Below are 22,958 nucleotides of genomic sequence, written 5' to 3'. Positions count from 1 at the left end.
GCCTGACATGACAAAGATTACTGGGGATTCCTGATGATAGAACTAGGCGACATGAAAGCCCTAGCGTCGCTAATTCAATGATACGATCGACGGCCGCTTTCCACTTCTTTTAGGGAGTCTTCGTCACTTTATTTCGTCACAATTCTTTCAGCAAAAAGTCACTCTAAATTCGCCTAATTCACCTGTCTGTGCACGCATTATCGCCTCAGTTCAATCGCGTAATCACTTTTAGAATGTTAAATGTGGCTTTCCCATCATCATCAACTAGCCCAGCACCGCGTGTTCTTCCCATCATTACCTTTCGTTGAACTCCTATCACCCAGCTAAACCCCTTTAATCCACGATTATTTACTCCTAATTCAACATTATTACAGTCTCAACACACTTCATTCACCTATCTATATTCATTGTTACTGCAGTTCACATGCTTAATTAATATTGTATACTTAATAGTGGCATTGCGCGCGCTATCACCTCTTATCCTAAGAGGATCATTTCGTGTCAACAGCACGGTTTTGAAACGACCTTGAGACGGACACCCCACCATGAGGTATGCATAAAAGGCTGTCGCATTAAAAAAACATCTGCGCTAAATAAATCATAGTAATTCTCCCGCTTTCATCATAAAACGCCACCACGAAATCGCACTGGTTACGCTACCAGCGCGCAAGCAGCGCTCGTTCTTGCCTGGAGCAAGATGGCCGCCAACCGGTTTTCCAGGCTTCAGCCGGTCGCATGGGCGCGCATAGGGGATCTCCACTCCAGAAGTTTTTTTTATAACCTCCTTGGTCGCACTTCATCGTCTGTGCTTGTGTTCATGCAATGCCTCCTTTACTAGATGCCTGCCGCGTGGAGATAAGTGGTTCTTGAGGGAAAGGGAAAGGTTGGCGCTATCTTCTGCAGCCCTTGAGGGAGCACGGCTCAGCGCCAAAGCCGCGTGGTCCGGTTTTAGTTAAGTGGTTCTTGAGGGAAAGGGAAAGGTTGGCGCTATCTTCTGCAGCCCTTGAGGGAAAAACCCGGTTCCGTGCCCTCTCCCTTTTCTCTTCTCCGCGAAAGGCAACGAGCGCCGCTTGTGGCGCATGTCTGCAACTTAGATCACGTGCTGCGGCCTTTGAGATTACTGTAGCATCTGTTACCGTCTCGGAGTCGGCAGGCGCTATAGAAGGGCCGCCGGAAGTCGTCGATCGCCGCTGCCGCAGCCGCCGGAAGTTGAAAAGGCAACGAGCGCCGCCTCACGGAATTTATGCTGAACTAAGGGAACCGCCGCCCCAATGGGAAAGCGAGCAACGCGACGGGCATCTAGTAAAGGAGGCATTGGTTCATGTTGCGCCTGTGTGAACTTCGGCAGCGCTTGTTTTCTTAAGAACTATAATATCCCCAAAGTAGTCTAGAGATTCGTTTATGGTACTTCAAAAATCTGATGCGTAATTCGACCAAAAACGAAGTATTGGTACACGTCACATAAAAAAAAAATTAAAGGGGAAACATTGATCCCAGTACCACGCGGCAGGCAGACGGCACACGGCAACCATCGCAATAGATGTCCAAACCTAGGTGCATATCTTGAAGGCTATGTTTTTGCGTGTTGAATGCGGCGGAAACGAGTTTGGGAACCCTAAACATACCATGAACATCGGGTTTTAGACACCACCTTACCGCAGCCAAGTTAGCTAAGTAGCCAAGTGGGACCAAGTCGCGAAGTCTGGCTGGCAATCAATGCATTTGTGGCGGTAGGTTTTGGATTCGTAGCGAAGGTGTTGGTTACAGTTTATTGCGCTCGTTACTGACGAGGAGTCGCTATGTGCCTTCCTTCATTGATATTCCTTGCACTAGGAGCAGTGTCAGCGTTGTTTTCGTTTGTATGGTTGGCCATATTGCCTGTGTGCGGCGTCGCCTTCGGAACGCAAGCGTTTTCGTCACTGTCCATTGCAGTAACAGCATCCCTGGTTGCAGGGAAACTGATTCCACGCATAATTGTAAGTTAATGAATTGCATATATTTCTTCATGGAATGGTATCTGGTATAGCGCAGCAAAACACGGACAAGAAAACAGAAAGGAAAACGACAGACGGACTCAAACTTGTTTCTTTTGGTGTCCGTGTTTTGCTGCGCTAAGCCAGATACCATTCCAAGATGACTAACCAACAAGCCCATATCGCCACCCTCGTCGATTTCATTTATTTGTTTACTTGTCGGCTCATGTTGGTAATTGACATGTTAGGCGAGAGTTCAAATGTGACGTGACAGTTTGCATGTGCTGGTGCCACTACAAATCGGCGTACTTGGTAAATTTTGTGAGCACTGCTAAGGGTTCAAGTGAATTCGTGGCGTGGCGTGGGGAGTAGGGAGACGCAGGCGGGATCCATGAAGGTTAACGTGGTTTGCATGGGCTGCATGAGCGTTGTTTGTAAACGCCAGGCCAGGGTATGCAAGTGTTATAATTTAACCTATGCACATTCGACTGCATTCGCGATATGTTGAGCGCAATGCCTGAAAAATCAATATAAATTCTGCAATTTTACTTTCCAACACCAAAATTTGATTCCGGATTAATTTTGACCACCTGGGGTTCTTTAACGTGCACCCTGTTCACGGTACACGAGGGTTTTTGCATTCTGCCCCCATCGGAATGCGGCGGACGCGGCCGGGATTCCAAACTCGAGCTCAGCAGTGTGGCTACTAGAAAGTTATGCTGAAAAAGCAAGAAACCTTGATTATGGTTGAACATCAACCTTTTTCTTGCTTTCAGTTTGACGCTTGAGTTGATGTGCAGATTGTATCCTCACGAAGAGATGCTGTCACCGATTCCTTGTCAAGTGTCTGGTCTACTCTTTAAATATATTTGTCAGTGCTTGCCTGTGGCTTGTCTCTAAGTGAACTAAGGCTTTGTAGGCCAGACAAATAGCCCCGTGTACAAGTACAATTGCCTGTAGTCTTGGCAGTTAATGTTAGACCATGAAATTGATACATTATTGTGCAGTGTTAGAATTTTGAGCGGTATTGCTTAATACACTAAAATGCTGCTCGCTTGCTCTTACAGAAACAATGCATTCCTTTCCTGGAGCTCATGGTTACAATGTCTGCACTGGTCTTTCCACTTGTGTACATTCCACCTTGGGCCTGTCAAATGAACCTCACTCTCCTGGCTTTTCTCGATCCTTTCTTCGTCATTTTGGAAGTGTTCCAAATGCTCAGCTTGGTTCACTGGTGCAATGTGAGGGCACAAACAGGCATTGACAATGAGCCAGTGATTTGGAAGGTAAGTATGAGTTTCATTGATTCTTTACAGAAGCAGAAGAGCTTTTGGGGAGACGTTGTGGGATGCAAACAGAAATAATTGTTAATGCACAAAGAGCACTGATTGGCAGCAGCCCCGCTATCCAACTTATGCGAATATTCGAAAGTTTTTTTTTTACTAGAGGTGGGTGAATATCCACCTTATAAAATATGAATTGAATACAAATAGTAAGTATTGAATATCAAATTGAACAGTTAAATGAGGACACATATGTTTACAGCAGGGATGTTTATTTTGGCATAATTAGGTACTACACCTGTAGTGACTAGGGCATAAAATAATGCCAATTATCAGGGACAAAGAATCAATTGTAAATGCAAGAACACTGATTGTCATAAAAAAAAAAAAACCTGCATGAATAGCGTTACAATAACTTTAGGCCCTGGTCACAAACAAGTTTTTCAAGAAAGAATGGCTGCGAAAAAAGACCAGAAGTTGTTCAAAAGAAATAAATAAATAAGATGCTGAAGAACTTGTGTGCCATGCAAACATCTGAAATAGCCAATTGCGAGAAAGACATTACAGATTGTAGCATAAAAGATAAAACTGTTATACAAATAGGCTGCCAAAAACACAAAATGACAGTCTAGAAGCAAAAATAACAGGTTGTAATGTATAACCTTCTGCTGCAAAACCAAAAACGAAGCTTGCATTACCTTTTTTTGCTTCCAACATTGCTTAAAACATTTTTGTCCTTGTCTTGCTTCTGATAATTTGTGATACTTTGTTTAGCAGACGGAGAACAGTAAGCAGATTTTAACGTTAGGCTGTTGCAAAATATTTAATTAGTTTCTAATATTCGAAAATATGGAATAGTTCGTTCTCAAATTTGAACCCGAATAGTTAGTGTGTTGTATTTGATTCATATTCAAAACTGCAATATTTGCCCATTCATAAAAATTATGAATATTTGCACAAGCCTAGCATTAATATTCTTTAGAACACTTTCAGGTTTTGGTGCTTCCTTTAACAAAAGGGTTGTGCAATGTTGTCTTTAAAGTTTTAATTCAGTATTTCATTTTAGTGAATAATAATTTGTTTTTAATATACTTCTGTTTTTTCAAAGTTCCGTAATGAATAACGCTCTGTTACCCATTGCAAGTGACACAGTGTTGAGGGTTATTTTAACTTTGTCGACAGATGAAAGGACATTTGACAGAAAAAAAGAAAAGCTTTTATTTTGTGCAGGCAATAGTGCTGTCTCTTGCTGTAGCCAGCTGGGTTTCTTCTCTTTTCTTGCTGCTGAATATTTTTGAAGGATCGGACACAAGGTAGGTTTGTTTTGGCTTCTGCTGTGGTGACTCCATGAAAATAGCATTGCTTTCACATCTCAGATTTTCATATGTCAAAATGTGAGCACCATGTGGACAGTTTCTACATTTTGCCTTGTCTTTGTACTGTATTTGCACAATTGTAATGCGAGCTTTTTTAGAAATTTCCGACCTGAGAAAGCCGCTCACGTTATATTCAGATTTGTGATATGAATAACATGTCTTTTTTTTTTCTATAAGGTGAGTCAAGCGAGTGGTCTTCCAAGTCGAGTGGTGGACCACTGCGCTGTCTGTGAAAGGCTTTGGCATGTTTGAGTGTGTTGTGGACATTTCTGAAGTGCTGCCTCTCCAATAATTTTAGTGGGTGTCATGGAAGGGGACGCCACACTCGCAAACAGTGACAAAGGCATCAGCACTCATTCAGTCATTTTATTTTGCGATGGCAGTTCGCAGTAACGATGAATAAAGCCCTGTAGGCATCTGATTTTATGTGTTTCCTGTTACTTCGTATTATAATTGTGATGTATTCTTTCTTTTTCTGAAAAACCGAAAGTCCTCCCTCTCGTTATATTCTTGGTTGTGTTATTTGCGTGCAAATACAGTACATTGTAAAAAGAATTTGCACCGTTTTAAAAAGGCTTATGTTTTCCCCAAAGAATAATACTCGTCTATCTTGCGTGCCTACCTTCTCTTTAACACTGCGTGTGCAGTACTTTCAGGTCATGAACGGCATGCTGGAAATTAGTGAGCACAGAAATAAAAGAAGTGTGTACAATGTTGATGACTAATAATGTTAAGGGACAAGGTGAAGGCTGTGACAACTTATTATAAAATGCACTGCTATGAGTAACAAGGGGAACTGGGTAGAAGGTTATGCACCCTTTTTAAGGATATGGGTAAAATTTAAGACTTGTGCATCTGCAGTTCGATTCTAACAACTTTAAAATGAGATTTTGGGCTTACTGCTACTTTCTTTTCACTCAGATTTTACAAACCAGAATTTTTTGGTCTGCATCATTCAATAATATGTTTGACATTGTTGTTTGCCTTGTTCCAATTAGTTGCCAACAAGCATCGAAACCAGTATCTGCAGTGGCCAACTTCTCTGATGGGGAGGCGGATTTTTATTTTTTTCCTACAAGCCAAGCAACCAAACAAACCGAACGTTCAGCTGAATGATTCAGACCAGAACAAGCGTGACATTAGCGCAACATTTAAGAAAAAAAAAAAAAAGAAAACAGCAGCAGTAGTAAGTGCAGAACATTCTTTTAATGTTTCTAGTTAAAAAAAAAAAAAAAACCCTTAGGTCATTGTATACTGTAATATCTGCAGTCTTCACTTTCGTGCCCACGATGACCAAGATCAGAAAGGTTTCCCCATCTTAAGCTGCTGCCCAAAGTATCCTATAACACATTGCCTTTAACTTCCATGAAGCCTATTTGTGGTGCTGCACATTGGAATTCCTTGCCAAGACATTTGCTTTGAATGATAAGAGCTCATGTTTGATAACAAAGTGGGTGACAGCTTTCTGTCGTATGCTCACGTTCCTCTGTCTTGAAAAGACTGTATTCGGGCTTATTGAATTTTGCTAGGGCACGTTGCCGGGCTAGTTGGCTTGGATTCATAATAGACATGGAGCAGCGCAACACGACAGGGATCAAGAATATTAAGACACATACACAGCGCAAACTTTCAACTAAAGTTTTATTTGAGCGCATGTGTTATTTATACAATGACCGCAGATCAATAATAAAACCAAGGAGATAAACATATAAAGATACAGTACAGTAACCACACGTGTCATCACTCTAATCACAGCGCACCTGGTCATTTCACGGCAATGATTCTAGATACCTTTTTTCTTACTCTTATCGGAGAAAAAAAAGAGGTATCTAGAATCATTGCCGTGAAATGACCAGGTGCGCTGTGATTAGAGTGATGGCACGTGTGGTTACTGTACTGTATCTTTATATGTTTGTCTCCTTGGTTTTATTGAATGTTCTGAGAAAAAAAATATGATCGCAGAGATCTCATGAGCCATGTCATGATGCATCATGATTGAGTTAATGTCTAAATATGTGGCAAAATATATATAGAGACAGAACCTTTCAATATCAATCATTGTACATAGTTGGGGAACGGAATTTAGGGTATGAACACTATGCATTTGTGGCTAACATGCCTCTTTAGGGGGTATTACAGGAGGGTCATGCAGTTTCAGTTTGGAATAATTAGCTCAATGGCAGCCCTATAAATGAGCAGCATTGGCCCCTTGGCAGAGTTCTGTGCTGTTTGAGGAGTGCGGTTCTCAAGTATTGCTCTTTCACCCTACAGCTATGTATTTACAAACATTAGTTGCACTAGTAAGCTCATATTTTGCTATAAGAGCAGCGCTCTAGTGATAAATTCTCATGCTGATATTTTTGCAATGTTCTTGTTACAGACTTGTGGCAGCAGTCCTTGTACTTAATGTTCTAGCTCATGTTGCCTGTGTTTATGTGGACTCAGGTGAGCAACACGATATATCCCTTTAAATATCTCAGTGGTTTCAGTGGACATACAGCTGATAAACTGTGCTAAGTATGACAGGTTACTGAATATATTTACCGTAAAATACCGTGGAAGCACGCAGTTTCACACAAGCGTATTAATAGGTATTAACATTTCCAAAACTTAAGAATTCGGAAAATTATATGTTAAGCGCCCACCCCCTCCAAAGTGCCCGCATGGGAGAGAAGACTCCTAAAGGGAACCTCCGGAAGCCTTCACGCCAAGACATGCTGAACTTTGTGTCGACGGCTTGGGCTGCTGTGTCTTAAGAGATGGTCACGTGATCCTTCAAGGGGTGTGGGATCAGTGTCGTGTTGGACAGCAGTGAGGACGGGCACTTGCATAACCTGACTTGCAGGCACCGGAGAGCCCGTGGTGTGTTAAATTCGCACGAGTGTCTGCGACGAATTCATTGACCTCCTATTCTGCACCGACTCGAAAGAGTCGTTCGCTGGGTTCAGTGACGATGAGTAGGCGGTAGTGTACCCCGTCATTTACGATTTGAAAATAAACACGCTTTCTTCGATTCCATAGCTCTGCCTTGAAACCACCTTGGTTTTTACTGCTTCGACTCGACAAGCGCCCATATCCAGATTAACTCAATTTTCAGTGAAAGGGGGTGGGCACTTCCGCGGTATTTTACGGTAAGTCCTTGTGAGGAAGATCACCCCACATGGATAATTGGAGCCAAATTGGAATGCTCAATTTAAATGTATTTGGCTTGGGATTCTTTAGGAACTTATTATGGGGGGCATGATTAATTACTCAGTCAACCAGTGTCTAAGGCATCAACACCGAGCGAGTCAAGTGCCACTGTGGTCCACTGGAATTTGGTTCTAAGGCATGGTTTCGTTGCCTCTTTCACCCATTTTTATTGTTAGTGGTCTGTGTTTAGTGGTTGTAGGTAAGACTTTCACTTATGATACAGTGGGGCCGATACAGAGGTGCTGATGCAGAGGGCGAGTGCTACCGTGCAATGTTGTTGTGGGATGCATTTATTGTCGAATGCCAAGTATTGTAGCTCTCTGAGGTGCATGGGCTTTCGTGCAGCTGTTTTGAGACATCTGAAGATTTAGATGCCGTGTTGGTGGAACACTTGGGAATGACAGCCTTTCCTCTTCTCCCACAACCCTCTTCCTCTGTGGCAGCTGAGAGAGAGGAGGATGGCAGTCGCCTTCCACCGCAGCGCTCGCTTCACTTGAGACAACACGCATATACAGTTAAACCTGCTTATAACAAACCTCCATATCACGAATTCCTGAATATAACGAAGTTTTTCTATTCCCTGTCGTTACTCCATAGAAGCATATGTATTTGAGACCTCTACGCAACGAAGTGGCAGCGGGAGACCGAATTTTCCCCGCCGACAACCTGGAGATTTCGCCCCGAATTTTGTCATCTTTGTGCGAGCAGCAACCGGAAGCACCTTCTCTGCCCGGCAAAATGCGAAGCAGCAACGTCGCGCTTGGCGTGCTCGAATTTGCGGCAACTGCGAGGCGAGAGCAAGCGCACGTGTGCGTGCATGTGAGCGTGCGCGAGGCGGGCCTGCATCCCTCGACCCGGTGATCTTGCCGCCGCGGGCGTGACCTTTCCCCCTCCCTTCGATCAAACCTGATCCCGTCGCTTGCTGCAGCTGGCCTGCCCGCCAAGCCGGCACTCTCCTTTTCCAGTTGATGTTGCCGAAGGAAAAAAAAAAAACACTTTTTTTTTTTTTTTTCAATGCGCTGGCAGTGCCACTTTTTGGTTACTGCGCAAGTCTCTGTGTTTCTCTTCACTAACCTGACACTAGGTGACACTATACGATGCCATTGTGTCGCCCGCTCTTCGTTTCCGACGCCTCGCACTTGTGCAAAATGACACGCGTCCACGCATCCAGTACCTGGTGTGACATTCCAAGGATGAGTGCTTCGACGAAAATGGAAAATGGGTGCGCATTACAATCGAGGGTGCGTTAGAATTGAGTTAATACGGTAAGCGTATTTTTCGAATTTTCGTGCCGAACCTGCATATCACGAAATCCTCTTCATAACGAAGTTTTTCGGGAATTTGTCAATTTCGTTATATCCAGGTTTAACTGTATGACGAATCGGCTTATATGTAAACCCACTTATACCACTGCTACAGATGTACTGGTTAACGACTCCGTTCTCTACTGAATTACACCAGGAAACAAGCCCTATTTAAATATCCCCACTGTAACGAATATATGCCATCAAGTGCATCATACCTTTAATAAAATGAATAGCGTTCTAGAAATGTTCGGCTATTTGCTCCTACTTGACAATCATCATCGATGGTGTCTGCACAGTATTTTCTGGGAAGCTGTGTTATAGCAGTGAAATGCAATACTGTCTGCGTACTGGCATTTCAGAAGAGGCTGAAGAGCTCTAAGTAGCCAAAATTCACTTTTTTTCTTTTGGGACTAAATTGCTTTGTGAAAAAAGACAACTGTAATTTTATGAATTTCTTTTTTGCTCTGATTTAGAAAAGTGTTTGTCTGATTGAAATTAACATATCATTGTTTGTTTCTGGTTGTACATTTTTACATGACCTGCTTTAATATTGTGGGTTTTGTTATCCGAAAAGGAGAACATTGTTGACAAAGAATATATTGAAGAACAAAAACCTACATTGGTTGCAGTGGCGTAGCCAGAAACTTTGTTCGGGGGGGGGGGGGGGGGGGCTCAGGTTGCAGCGCGGCCTCCTCCTTATAGAATTTGTCGAGGGATCAAATACATGAATAATAACTGCATTGCCAATGCCATTGTATATTACATGCTGCAAACGAATTATTGAACGCTACGCACTGTCAAGTAAAATATGGATTTTTTCGTAAAAGAATATATTCGTATGTCCCAAAAATTCTGGCAGAAATAACTGATATCAATGCGGCCGCGTTTTTTGTCTATTTAATGAGGAAAGAAAATATCACACGGACATTAGAACTATATCAGTTCGAAACCAGCAAAGCAGTGTATACAGCTGATATGAATAACGTAAAGGCCATGAAATGAATAAGTTGAGGACAAATATTTTGATGAATCTTCGTCATTCAAGAACCTTGTTTACATTTTTGCACATATGCAACGGCCAGGGAAAAACCTCAATGACGCTGTCCGTCATTGCAATAGATTGCGCAGGAGCAGCTGTTACCAGTCGTATATTGTAATTACACCGAGATTATACTCGCAACAGTGAGTACAAATAAAAAGTAGGAGAGAGAGAGAGAGAAGTCATAAGGGAAAGGCAGGCCGTAGAGCACTGCACGGGCCGATTTTTTCAGCCCGGCCCGGGCCCGTTTTTACGTTGGGCGGCCCGCCCGAGCCCGATCAAAACATTTATGGCGAGACCCGGGGCCGCAAATATTCTACGTTACCCGCCCGGCCCGCCACCCTTTTGCCTTAGGCCCGAGCCCGGCTCGAAACTGGCCCGAACCAGGCCCGAGACCGAAAAATACATGTTTTTCAGAGTTGAGACGCCCGAGAATAACTTGCTGCACGTTACATGCACACCACCAGAAAGCCCGAGCCCGGCCCGGGCCTGCGTCAAAAAACCCGAGCCCGGCCCGGGCCCGGGTCAAAAAGCACTCGCCGTGTCCGAGCCCGGCCCGGGCCGGGCCCGGGCTACGGGAAATCGGGGCCCGAGCCCGGGCCCCGATTTTCCGTAGCCCGGACTCGATTACCCGATTTTCTGGGCTCGATTACCCGATTTCGCGGGCTCGATTACCCGATTTCCCGGGCTCGATTACCCGATTCCCGGACTTACCCGCCCGAGCCCGTGCAGTGCTCTAAGGCAGGGAGGTTAACTATGCTGAGCCTGGTAGGCTACCCTGCACTGGAGAAGGGGGAGAAGGGATTGAAAGAGAAGGAAGAGAGAAGTTCACAGTTCACACGTTGCACATTTACAGTTAAGCGTTCATCGCCGAGTTTCGTCACAGGCGTTCATACAGGCTTGTGCACTTCAAAAAACACAGCAGCGCCTTTGTAGCCCTGCACATAGCAGAGGCACGAGGCCACGCACCCAAGATCTTTTCCTCCGTAAAAGGCCTGTCGTCTAAGTGCCCCAAAGCCGTCCAAAGGGCAATCCTCTCATCTTCGTATCTGTGGCAGTCACATAAAAGGGAGTTCTGCAAAATATACATTAGAAATGCGAAGATAGAATGGAATATACAAATGCGAAGATACAACTCGCTAAAGGGCAAAAAAGAGTCGCTGGAAACAAAGTTCACTGCTTGTATACACAACACCTCCCAACAAGATATTTAAATATACGTCTAAGTCTCCAATAAATCTACGTACGTATTTAAGCAAACGTCACTGTATATTATGCGTCAAACAAGACAAATAAGCACGTTGCGGAGTCAGAGATAGTAAACTTTGCGCACAGAAAGACAGATGATCTAGGCAAGAACAAAACTATGATCGCAGAAATCATGATATGTACTCGGGCCATGCAGCGGCCGCGACAGCACCATACAGGTAGAATAATAGAGGAATAACGCAGAAATCAGTTCGAAAATGTGTAATTTAACTGCCTGCACAGCGGCAACAATTATTCTGCACCCAAAATAAAAGGAGGGTTTTGCTTCGTTTCAAAAAAAAAAAAATATATAAAAGCAGGTAGCTAAAAAGGAAAGAAAAGGACAAACGAAAGCCACAGATGATGCGGCAAGTTACTACCCAATATCCGAGTGTGTTTTTGGCAAATGCCGCGTGGGCCGGGCTTTCAATGAGCAAGGTCGGTCAAAATTGGTTATTGATATCGTCGTAATTTTCGTATTCGCATGATAATTTTAATCATGATGCTAACTGCTAGAATGAACGGCTGAAATTTCTGTGGTTTTAAAAGCTAACGAACACTCATACGTTTTCATAATTACGAGCTTATGGACCTGAAGGAACACAGCTTTTTACTTGCATTGATTTTTGCTGCTTCGCTATCTAAACGAGAAACTTCTCTCGGCGGGGAAGTTGAGCGAAGCGGTCAATGACTTGGGACACGTTGATGTCGACGTCTCTGTGGGTGTATATAAGCACCAGTCTAACCATGCGTTCCACAGACATTGTAGAGCGCAAGTACGTTTTTAGTAAACTCTTGTTAAAAAATATTCTCTCTGCGCTGGCAGTGGTCACTGGAAGGGTGAATAAAATCTGGAACAGTTTGTACACATTTACATAGAACCTGCAGTCGCAATGAGAGAGGGCATCCATTCCGGTGCTAAAACCTAAATCACTCGCTTGATGTCGTTGGCATCCTTGTTTAGGTACCTTGCACAAACAGTAGGCTGTTCGATTCCACCGATGTCCGTCGTTTCGTCAGGAAGTATGGAGAAGCAGCCTGATTTTGCAACTAGGCTTTCTTTTATAATTTCGCCACAAATTTCTATAATTTTGTTTTGTGCATCATCATCATCATCGTCATCAGCCTATTTTATGTCCACTGCAGGACGAAGGCCTCTCCCTGCGATCTCCAATTACCCCTGTCTTGCGCTAGCGTATTCCAACTTGTGCCTGAAAATTTCCTAACTTCATCATCCCATCTGGTTTTCTGCCGACCTCGACTGCGCTTCCCTTCTCTTGGTATCCGTTCTGTAACCCTAATGGTCCACCGGTTATCCATCCTACGAATTACATGGCCTGCCCAGCTCCATTTCTTCCACTTAATGTCAACTAGAATATCGGCTATCCCCGTTTATTCTCTGATCCACACCGCTCTCTTCCTGTCTCTTAACGTTAGTCCTAAGATTTTTCGTTCCATCGCTCTTTGTGCGGTCCTTAACTTGTTCTCGAGCTTCTTTGTTAACCTCCAAGTTTCTGCCCCATATGTTAGCACCGGTAGAATGCAATAATTGTACACTTTTCTTTTCAACGACAGTGGTAAGCTCCCAGTTAGGATTTGCCAATGCCTGCCGTATGCACTCCTACCCAATTTTATTCTTCTGTAAATTTCTTTCTCGTGATCAGGGTCCCCTGTAAGTAATTGACCTAGATAAACGTACTCCTTTACAGACTCTAGAGGCTGACTGGCGATCCTGAATTCTTGTTCCCTTGCCAGGCTATTGAACATTATCTTTGTCTTCTGCATATTAATCTTCAACCCCAGTCTTACACTTTCTCGGTTAAGGTCCTCAATCATTTGCTGTAATTCGTCTCCATTGTTGCTGTTTTGTGCATCCGGGCTTAAATACGAGGAATTACTGGGGCAACTTTCCAAATGGTTCTTCAGATATATATCTCCACAATCAGCTCGCATGCGAAGAAGCGCTCTGAAAATACCTGTATTTTCTTAGCGGGGCCTATGCTTAAATCCATAGGGCCACTGTCCCTGTGGCCACGGAGAGCCAGACCTTGTAGCCCGCAAAAAGAATTTCCTCAATAATAGGCCATTCACTTTCTCCTGTTTTCTCATATTTTACTTTGCCTGCCCTGGTCCAGCTGATCGATCACATTGGGCACGCGTCCTGAAAATGTTTGGAGAAATTATCAGCTGCTAGCTCACAGTCACGGTAATATTTAGTATTTTCGTGTGTGTGGAAGATTGCGAGCGCGTGCTTTCATTTCTGGAACGGCTTGGACACGAGGGCTCCAGTGCACGCATGTTGGTCCAAGTTTATAACAGCATTAACCCCATAAAGTTTCATAATTGAAAATCTTTTAAAGCACGCCTTTGGAAATGTCAGTGCACCATTCGCGTCAAAAGTTTATGAGAACTTTACACCCATAAAACTTCGGAATTGAAATCTATGCGCTCCGTAGATTCTGCGGCCGCTGCGAGATGCCGCAACGCGCCCGCTCGCTATCGAAAAGCCCTTGAAAGTTTGTGCTCGGATGGGGCTGCTTGCGTTACGTGACCCGAGGTGCCACTAAATCCACCCCAGGTGCCACGAAATCCAGCCCGAGTTTGCAATGTTCGTGGTGAAATGTTATTCGAGCGTGAAAAACACATTGTAGACAGACTGTAGAATGATTCCCGGCGTCGGTGGTAGCTTTGGTCGGCGGTGCATGCCGGCACGAAAAAATTCCGGGGGGGGGGGGGCTGAAGCCCCATCAGCCCCCCCCCCCCTGGCTATGCGCCTGATTGGTTGTATGTACAGCTTGGGTCAGATAGAGGGAATGTGAAGCACCCTGGCATAACCAGCCATGTCAATTTGTGTAACGTCATTAAAGCTTTATTATGGCGTTATTTGCTATTATTTCAACTAACGTAGACTTGTGAAGCTCACCTGCACTGCTTCCTCGCTGGGGTTTATATATGTTGACAAAGCTGAGTTCTCACCTTGGCAAACAGGAGCATATGTTGCCGATGCAAACTCTACTGGACATTTAAAACTTATGGAAACCAGACTACTGACTGTTACCTCTCAACACAAGGGCACCAAATAACTTTTTCTTTGACAATTTGTGCCATGCAATATGGCAACAGCACAGAGCGCATTCAACAGGTGAAGCTGTAGGATTTCCAGAAGAGTGAGACCTGCCCATTGCATGGGAAAGGCTAGACTGGAGTGCTCCACAGTGGCACCAATCAAGTTTGCAAGCATCGCTGAATTGTCAGCATTGTTTAGTGACTGGAGTGAAACATTAATTCATATTGCACGTTACCCATGTTTCTTGTCTGTGGCTTCATTTCAAGCCTACTTGGTTTGGGTTACTGCATTTAAATGAGTAGTGTGTTACTTGCCGTGGTGGCCTATGGTGAATCTGCTGCAAATTCAGAAATCACAGTTGTATTCTTGGCCACGGTGACTGCATTATGAGGGGGCAGAACACAAAGCTTTGGGTGCACATTAAAAAAAAAATTCCAGGTGGTCAAAACTAATATGAAGACCTCTTACATCATCCCCCCTCTCGCACACATGCAAACAAAGAAACAAACTACGGTTTCTCTCACAGCCTGTGTTGCCTTGGGACATCCAAATTTGTCAATGTGATCCAATGCTTTGTTTATGCTGTGTTGTGAAAATGGTGTCATTAAGCAGCTTTTATACTTATATAATTTTTTTAGTTTTTTGATGTGTGAGATATGCCCATTATCTTTCTCTCACAGGTATCATAAGTGATGCGGCATTGGTGCTTTTAATGTCCCTGTTAATAATGAGACTGGGCCCCTACGAGACAAAGATTCATGAAACCCTCTGCACAGTTGCGCAATCAAACCACCCAGAGTAAGTGTGCTCCATTTTGGCAATGCATCTACATAACATACCGTAATGTTTAAGCGTGCTTGCAGCTAGTGTTGGCACAACCATAATGTTGCTATTTCTGCTGGCAACCTCAGCTCCTAGCTTAATTTACTCGTAAATAAAAACTTGCACAGTAGGAGGTCTACTGTGATAATGCATAGACAGTGGGCCAAGAACATTAGTACTGGTTGGTCTGTTTGCAGTGATCTTCAGATGCTTTTCAAAGCACTGCTGACCTGCTGTGGTAGCTCAGCGAGTATGGGCGATGCACTGCTGAGAATGAGGTTCGGCCATGACGGTTGCATTTCAATCAGGGTTAAATGCAACAATTCTCCTGCACTTAGATTTAGGTGCAGATTAAAAAACCCCAATTAGTTGAAATTAATCCAGAGTTCCCCACTTTGGTGTGCCTCATAATCAGATAACGATTTTGGCATGTGTAACCACAGAATTTATTTTATTTTTAAAAGCGGTGCTGATCATAGCTCCAATAATTTTTTAAATGTTGCGTAGATTCTAGGTGTAAGCAAACATATTCGAAGCTTCGAATAAGAATTAAATATTACACACTAACTATTTGTCTTCGAAAATGAACTGTTCGGCATTTTTGAATACCGATCATCATTATCATCAGCCTATATTTATGTCCACTGCAAGACGAAGGCCTCTCCCTGCGATCTCCTATTACCCCTGGCTTTCACTAACTGATTACAACTTGCACCTGCAAATTTCCTAACTTCAGCACCCCACCTAGTTTTCTGCCGTCCTCGACTGCGCTTCCCTTCTCTTGGTATCCATTCTGTAACCTTAATGGTCCACCGGTTATCTATCCTACACATTACATGGCCTGCCTGATATTAATCCAATGCGAATACCGATACTAATAAAATATTTTGCACCAACGGACTGTTAAAGTCGGGTTACTGTTCTCTGGCTGCTAAACAAAGCAAATTATCAAAAGTGCAACAACACCAAAAATTTTTGAAGCAATGCAGAAACAAAATAGGTAATGCAAGTCTTGTCTTTGGTTTCGTGGCAGAAGCCTACATGGTAATCTGCGATTTTTGCTTGTAGTCTGTCATTTAGTGTTTCTTGTGGTCTAGTCGTCTAGCAATTTTATCTTTTAAGGCAGGAGCCTTAAGTGGCTCATACCCTGGAAAGCCTTGAACAAAATGCGTCGTCCGGTCCAGTGGTACAAAAATTGTCATCATCAGCAATGGCTTATACCCCCCTAAGCAAGCAAAAATGCACTGGCTCATCCCTGGCACTGGCTCATCCCTAATGCAGAGGCTGCAAGCATTCAGAAAAGTGAAGCCAACAGTGCATACGTTCGTAGGAATCACGCATACAACGTACAGAAACGTGGTGTCTAGTCGAGTGGTTAAAAAAAAAAAAACGCTACCTTCTTAATGGCTCATACCCCCCGTAAGCAAAAGCTCATATCTCCGTAAGCACGCAAGAAATGAAATGGCTCATACCCCCGTGAGGCTGAGGCTACAAGCGCTTAGCAAAGTGAAGCGAACAGTGCATACTTTCATTGAAATCACCCATACAACACACAGAACAGCATACGTTTCAATCCCCTCCTGAGAGGATGCAACTTAAAGTTAGATAAACGTCGTTGGCACGAGTGTGACCCTGCTATACGAGCGTGCGAAGCAGCAGCTTAGCATCAAAAACGAGCCGAAAAAGCTGAACCATAGAGAAAGAAATCCAACAAGAGTGGACACTCCCATAGAGCCCAGCAGCCAATTGACTGTAGCGCACTAAGCGGCTGATGTTAAAACCTGAACCACACTTCCGGTTTCGGTTTTAGGCGCGCGTGTTTTGAACGCTAGCCGGTACGCATTACGCCGGCTGCGCTAATCGGCGCTGCTTTTTTTAATTTTTTTTTTGCATTTACTGTTCAGTCGCATCAGGGGCCAATTTATTAATTTATTAACCAATTTATTAACCAATTTATTAATCACACATGGTGAGCAATGGGGGCCCGAAAAATTATTTGAATTTGCATTTATTCCTTGACACTATATAAATTCTACATATGATACAGGGACAAAAGGCAGTGAGTGCCTAGAGGTTCCAGATCCCGCCCAGTAGCATTAGTGCAGCGCACATCAAAAAATGCACATTTGTTGCAGACGATTTTCCTAATTAAACAAATAATTGTACTTGCTGTTTGAGTCTATGTAAAGCGCGCATGTGTCGCTAGGTAATAGTATTTTCGAGGTTATACACAATGAAGTACAATCAACATACATGTAAATGACTTGCAATATTCACAAGAAAAAAAGACAGCAGATGTGTGCGACCTTGCAGAATTATAACCAAATTTCCAGCAAAGTTGTTCTTCTCGAGCAGTTTCAATAAAAGATTTAGTTTGCTGAATTATATCGCATAGTTTAAAAAGTTGCTGAGCACTTGCTGAAATCTTTAGTAAGCCAGTAATTCATTAACACACATATTACTTCACCATAATATGTACCTTGGTGTACTCCCTCCCTCCCTACTCTGGTGTACTTGGTGTATTGTTCCCCCTATGTTCACAAAATTTTACTTCAGTTGTAGTTGCTAGACGCTTGCAGAATGCCTTCTACTCGCAATCAAGACAAATGCGTGGGTGCAAAGCCTGTTTCCAGTCGTTCAGAAGAAGGAATTTTCAAGTTGAATGTTCCTGGTATTTGAACTTCTCGGCATTATGTTTTGCTCGTTCTACCTGTGCAAGCAACACACTCCCGTGTTATCACTCTTGGCAATCGCTCGTTGTGTTCTCGACAAGCGTGAGTACCAAAAGAAGGTATAGTACATTGTTGCGGGGCCATAAAAAGCGTCAGAAGCTTGCCCACAAGATTCAGTACACGCCAAACTAACTTTGTCACCACATCCAAGCTGCTTATTGTTAACTACTTCACAATGGCCGGTGTGGCCAGCGTGCCAAAAATGTACCCCAAAAAGTAACGAAATCACTTTTCAGTAATGTTGGGTGTCAGAGAAAGTGCCACGAACTTGTCCTAGTAAGATGCAGTACACGCAAAACTATCTGAGCACCACCGCCGAGCTGTTTATTGCTACTGCGTCACAATGCCTGGTGCGGCCAAAGTGCCTCAAAAGTATCCCAAAATAGTAGCGAAATTAGTTAATGTCTGGGCCCATAGAAATCGTCGCAAACATGTCCTAGTCGGATTCAATACACACCAAACGCTGTTTTTCGTTGACTGCATCACAACTCACTGCTTCGTGCCATAAGCCTATATGCTTGAAATGCGTCTCAGACTCTGAAAAAAAATTTCTCACCTTGCCATTGTCCAATAGTGCAGTGGTGCCATTCGAAGTGCAGAAGAAACGGAAGAATAAGCCGGTAGCCTAAGAAACCAGGCGACATCACAAAATTTAAAAAAACATAAGAAATGCCGACAGATCCCTCGCCTTGTGGGAATCGACGTTATGCGAAGCAGTGTGTGGGGAGCCTACCAAGTTAATGAAACGATCATGAGAACACTGAGAAGACCTAGGCAGCTGTTACCTACATGACACACATGTCGTGACATTCATGTCATGACCTATCATTTATGTTCGTCATACACTCTTGTCATGTTGGTACATACCAAGTTAACGAAACGACCATGAGAGCACCAAGACATAGGTGGCTGTTTCATGACCTACATGACATTCATGTCATGACCTATCATTTATGTTCGTCGTACAATCTTGTCATACTATGCTAATTTTGGTACATACCAAGTTAACGAAATGACCATGAAAGCACCAAGACGTAGACGGCTGGATAGATACTCTCAAAGTGGCAAATGTTCGCCAAGAAATGCTTAGCATTTAAAAAAAACAAGAAGAAGAAGAAAAAATTTGTCGCAGTTTCACCCGAAAGGCGAAGCACCAATTGCTATAGCAAATTAGTAGAAAGCTATACGGAGTAAGGATAGTAGTTTTATCAGCGGTATAAACTTGGACATGCAGCAGCACCAGCAACGCGCAGAACTGTTGTTGACGCCGTCGGCGTTTTGCCCGCGTTCGCACCAAACGCATGCGGCATTTTTATATAAATACGTATTTGGTGCCGCAGCTAAACGTCGCCTCCCCTCCCTCCCTCCCCCCACAGCTTTTTGCGCGACGGAAAAAGTTGCGTTTGCTCTCTATATATGGAAAGGAGGAAAGAGACGCTTAATTCTGCAGCCCTTCAGGGAGCACGGCACAGAACGCACGTTTGCTTTCCGACGTGCGTTCGCTCCCCGTGAAAGCGCGCGTCCCTTGCGTCCTTTCACTCGCACATACAGCGTCTGGAGCGCGGCGACGATTTCATCGCCGTTGACGCCATACGGAACCTCACGGCGACGCTGACGGCAGAAATCTGCTTTGGAGTGTCCATATAATTGCTATCGCAATAAAAACTATCGCAATAAAAAACAACAGATGGGTCCACGGGTTGCTGAATGCTCACATGCGCAGCCCGCCTCGCTCACTTCGGTGGCATGTCTGGCGCATGACGCATGCATGTGGCGCATCTGGCATGCCGTTAGCTTGTTGCTAGGTAACACAAGAAAGATAAGTCTCAAAGTATGAGTTCAGTTATACCAAAAATGTTTTAGTTTTAGCGGGAAAGAAAGAAAAAAAAAACAATTTCTGTTAAATTTACTTCACATTCTTTTTCGATGCTTGTGGCAGCTATCGACTGATGTTAATGCTAGCGTGACGTATTTCCCGTTGCCAGTTTTCGCAAGTGTCCCCTCTTGTTGAATTTCTTTCTTTGTGGCTGAACTGTGAAAGCAGCAACGCGACGATGCGAGACGGCACGTTACCAAGTGCGCAGCAGACTTTCCCCTTCAGGTGTTACAGGAGTGTAACATGCTGCCGATCTTTTATGCTACAGCCAGTGATGTTTTTCTTGCAACGGTCGGTGTTTTTTACATTGTCTATGACACACAAGTCCTTCAACAGCTGTTTCTTTTCCGTAGCTTCTGGGGCCGAAGTAACAAAGCTTTTCCCTCGTAAGGTCACCTTTGCCATTGGATGGCCACCTTCACTTATAACATGTCCACCATCACGATTGGCTGATATTTGCTCTTACAAACACTTGTAGCATGAGAGCTGTTTTGCGAACATAGGCCCTGATTGTTTTTCGACAACCATCTGTTTAGCTTTTTTGTAAAGCTAGCCGTACCCCTGCTGGAAAGCTTGTTTACAACCAGGGCCTTAATGACTGTTGAGAGGATATTTTTGCAGTTCTTTAAGGACAGTTAGTCATCTTGTGTTTAGATCTGATCTTAATCATTCGTGATAGTTGGCTGTGTCTTTTTTTTCTCAAGTCAGTACAAGCGTGGCACCTAATTATGCCAAAATAAATAATCCTGCTGTAAATATATGCATCTGCATTTGCCAATTCGAGATACCATACTTACTATTCATATGCGATTCCTATTTGAAAAAGTTTGCCCAACTCTAGTAAATATAGATGTAAAAAATATGGAGGAGATTGGCTTATGTGTTTAGTGGCTAGTTAACTGACTGGGAAATTTCAAATATGAACAAATGAAATGTTGCTTTTACCTCACAATATGTAACAACATCTTTTTGCGTTTTGGTGTGTTGAATGCTGTGTGCAGTGGAAGCTGTGCTTGCCCCCTTTTGTTACTTGCATGTAGTTGCTTGGTGAAATCACTCTGCAGTTTCTGCATTTGTATGGGGGCATGGTGAAGTATGAAAGGCAAGCAACTGCTGTCATAGTTCACATAAAGCAGGAGTGTAGCTAGAGGTGTGGGGGGGGCACACCGGGCATGTGCACAAAGCATGAAGCTTTGTAGCTTCGGGCTACTGTTGGGTGGATGACAGTTTTTTGATTTTTTGCATTTGATTAACTGATTCACTTCACATTTTGATCTATGTGACAGCTTGTGCCCATATACAGGGTGTTTCAGTGAACACTTTCAAAAATTTTTAAAGGTTGCCTGTGGCATATAGCTAAAATTCTAGTCCCAGAGCTGGTCTGCTCGAAGAGGCATAATCATCTAATTAACATAAATTCACTAATTAATTTGTAAACTAATGACCTTATGGCCTATATTGTAATTTCCAAATTCTAGCCATGGAGTTTGCAAGGTGGATTCACTTGGAACGAATTCTCAGGATGACACACACCACTTCCGAGATATTAATTCCCAAACTTTGCAGAGAAATGCATTGGCATTCCAGTTATTTTTGTGCTTCAATGCATCAAATGACGTTTTGTTAAGAAAGTAACTGAAACGCCAATGCATTTCTCTGCAAAGTTCGGGAATTAAAGGGTCCCTGAAACGGTTCGGACAAATTATGTAGACGCGGAGTGTACAGCTACAGTAAAACATTCGCACCACAATTTGTGTGAAGCATCTCATATTAAGAGAGCTCTGGACGATTACAAGTTACCCTCCTCCATAGTCATGCTTTTTCTCCTCAACTCGTTCGCCGAGTGATCGGGGCTGAACTTCACCTTCACTGGCCCTGTGTCATGGGACGTCGTGTCATCTACTTCCGTTTGTCTTGGAGCACAAACAAAACATTTCTTAACAAAATATTTTATGAATTGAAGCACAAAAGTAACTGGAACGCCAATGCATTTCTCTGCAAAGTTCGGGAATTAAAGGGTCCCTGAAACGGTTCGGACAAATTATGTAGACGCGGAGTGTACAGCTACAGTAAAACATTCGCACCACAATTTGTGTGAAGCATCTCATATTAAGAGAGCTCTGGACGATTACAAGTTACCCTCCTCCATAGTCATGCTTTTTCTCCTCAACTCGTTCGCCGAGTGATCGGGGCTGAACTTCACCTTCACTGGCCCTGTGTCATGGGACGTCGTGTCATCTACTTCCGTTTGTCTTGGAGCACAAACAAAACATTTCTTAACAAAATATTTTATGAATTGAAGCACAAAAGTAACTGGAACGCCAATGTATTTATCCGCAACGTTTGTGAATATCTCGAAACTGGTGTCATCTTGAGAATCGTTCCAAGTGGATCCGCATTGCGAACTCCATGGCTACAATTTGTAAATTGCAATATGGGCCATAAGGTAATTCGTTGAAAACTTAATTAGTGAATTTTGTTGAATAGTCTATTATGCATTCCAATTTTTTGTGCAAGTAATGTCCGCCTCTTCGAGTAGACCAGCTCATGAACTAGAATTGTGCTATCTGCCACAGGCAACTTTAAAAATTTTTGAAAGTGTTTGCTGAAACATTTCATAATAAACTCAACTGCATTATTTCACTTCACAGAACCATTGCCAACAGGTTTCCAAAATGACTTACTCTTAATAGACATTACTTCTTTTTATTTAGAAAAAATTTTTGTGATCATCCACTCTAGATATCCATCTTCCCTGAGTCTGAGCACCTGCTCTCAAAAGCTAGCTTGCGTTCTGCGGTGGCAAGGTACTGAAGATTGAATGCATTACACATGTTTCACTTTTTACTAGTTTGGAATGATCAGACTTGTACTGGAGTAATGACCTAACCGCCTCGGGGGAGTATTGCCAACACGCATGGTCTGCTACAAACGTTAACTTTATATCTGACAACTGTATCGTTTCTTCAGGATAAAGTTTACAAATGAAACCATCAACCCTCTTAACTTGTGGTTGTATTAAGCAACGCAATCAATTGTGTAA

General features: G+C 43.3%; 1 protein-coding gene across 1 annotated transcript in view; it reads left to right on the top strand.

Annotated features, from left to right (window-relative positions):
* Positions 1-1,601: 1,601 nt before the first annotated feature.
* LOC119445252 (uncharacterized) overlaps positions 1,602-22,958 on the top strand; it is a 79,334-nt gene continuing 57,977 nt past the window's right edge. The window contains exons 1-5 of the mRNA XM_037709571.2: positions 1,602-1,976; positions 3,041-3,259; positions 4,487-4,569; positions 7,013-7,077; positions 15,166-15,283. Coding sequence (XP_037565499.1) covers positions 1,800-1,976; positions 3,041-3,259; positions 4,487-4,569; positions 7,013-7,077; positions 15,166-15,283 — 662 coding nt within the window. The 5' untranslated portion in view covers positions 1,602-1,799. The remainder of the gene's footprint in view (positions 1,977-3,040; positions 3,260-4,486; positions 4,570-7,012; positions 7,078-15,165; positions 15,284-22,958) is intronic.

This window comes from Dermacentor silvarum, chromosome 3 (genome assembly GCF_013339745.2).
Source record: "Dermacentor silvarum isolate Dsil-2018 chromosome 3, BIME_Dsil_1.4, whole genome shotgun sequence".
Taxonomy (NCBI): Eukaryota; Metazoa; Arthropoda; class Arachnida; order Ixodida; family Ixodidae; genus Dermacentor; species Dermacentor silvarum.
The sequence above is the reverse complement of the archived record's forward strand: the minus strand, read 5'-3'. Positions and strand labels throughout refer to the sequence as shown.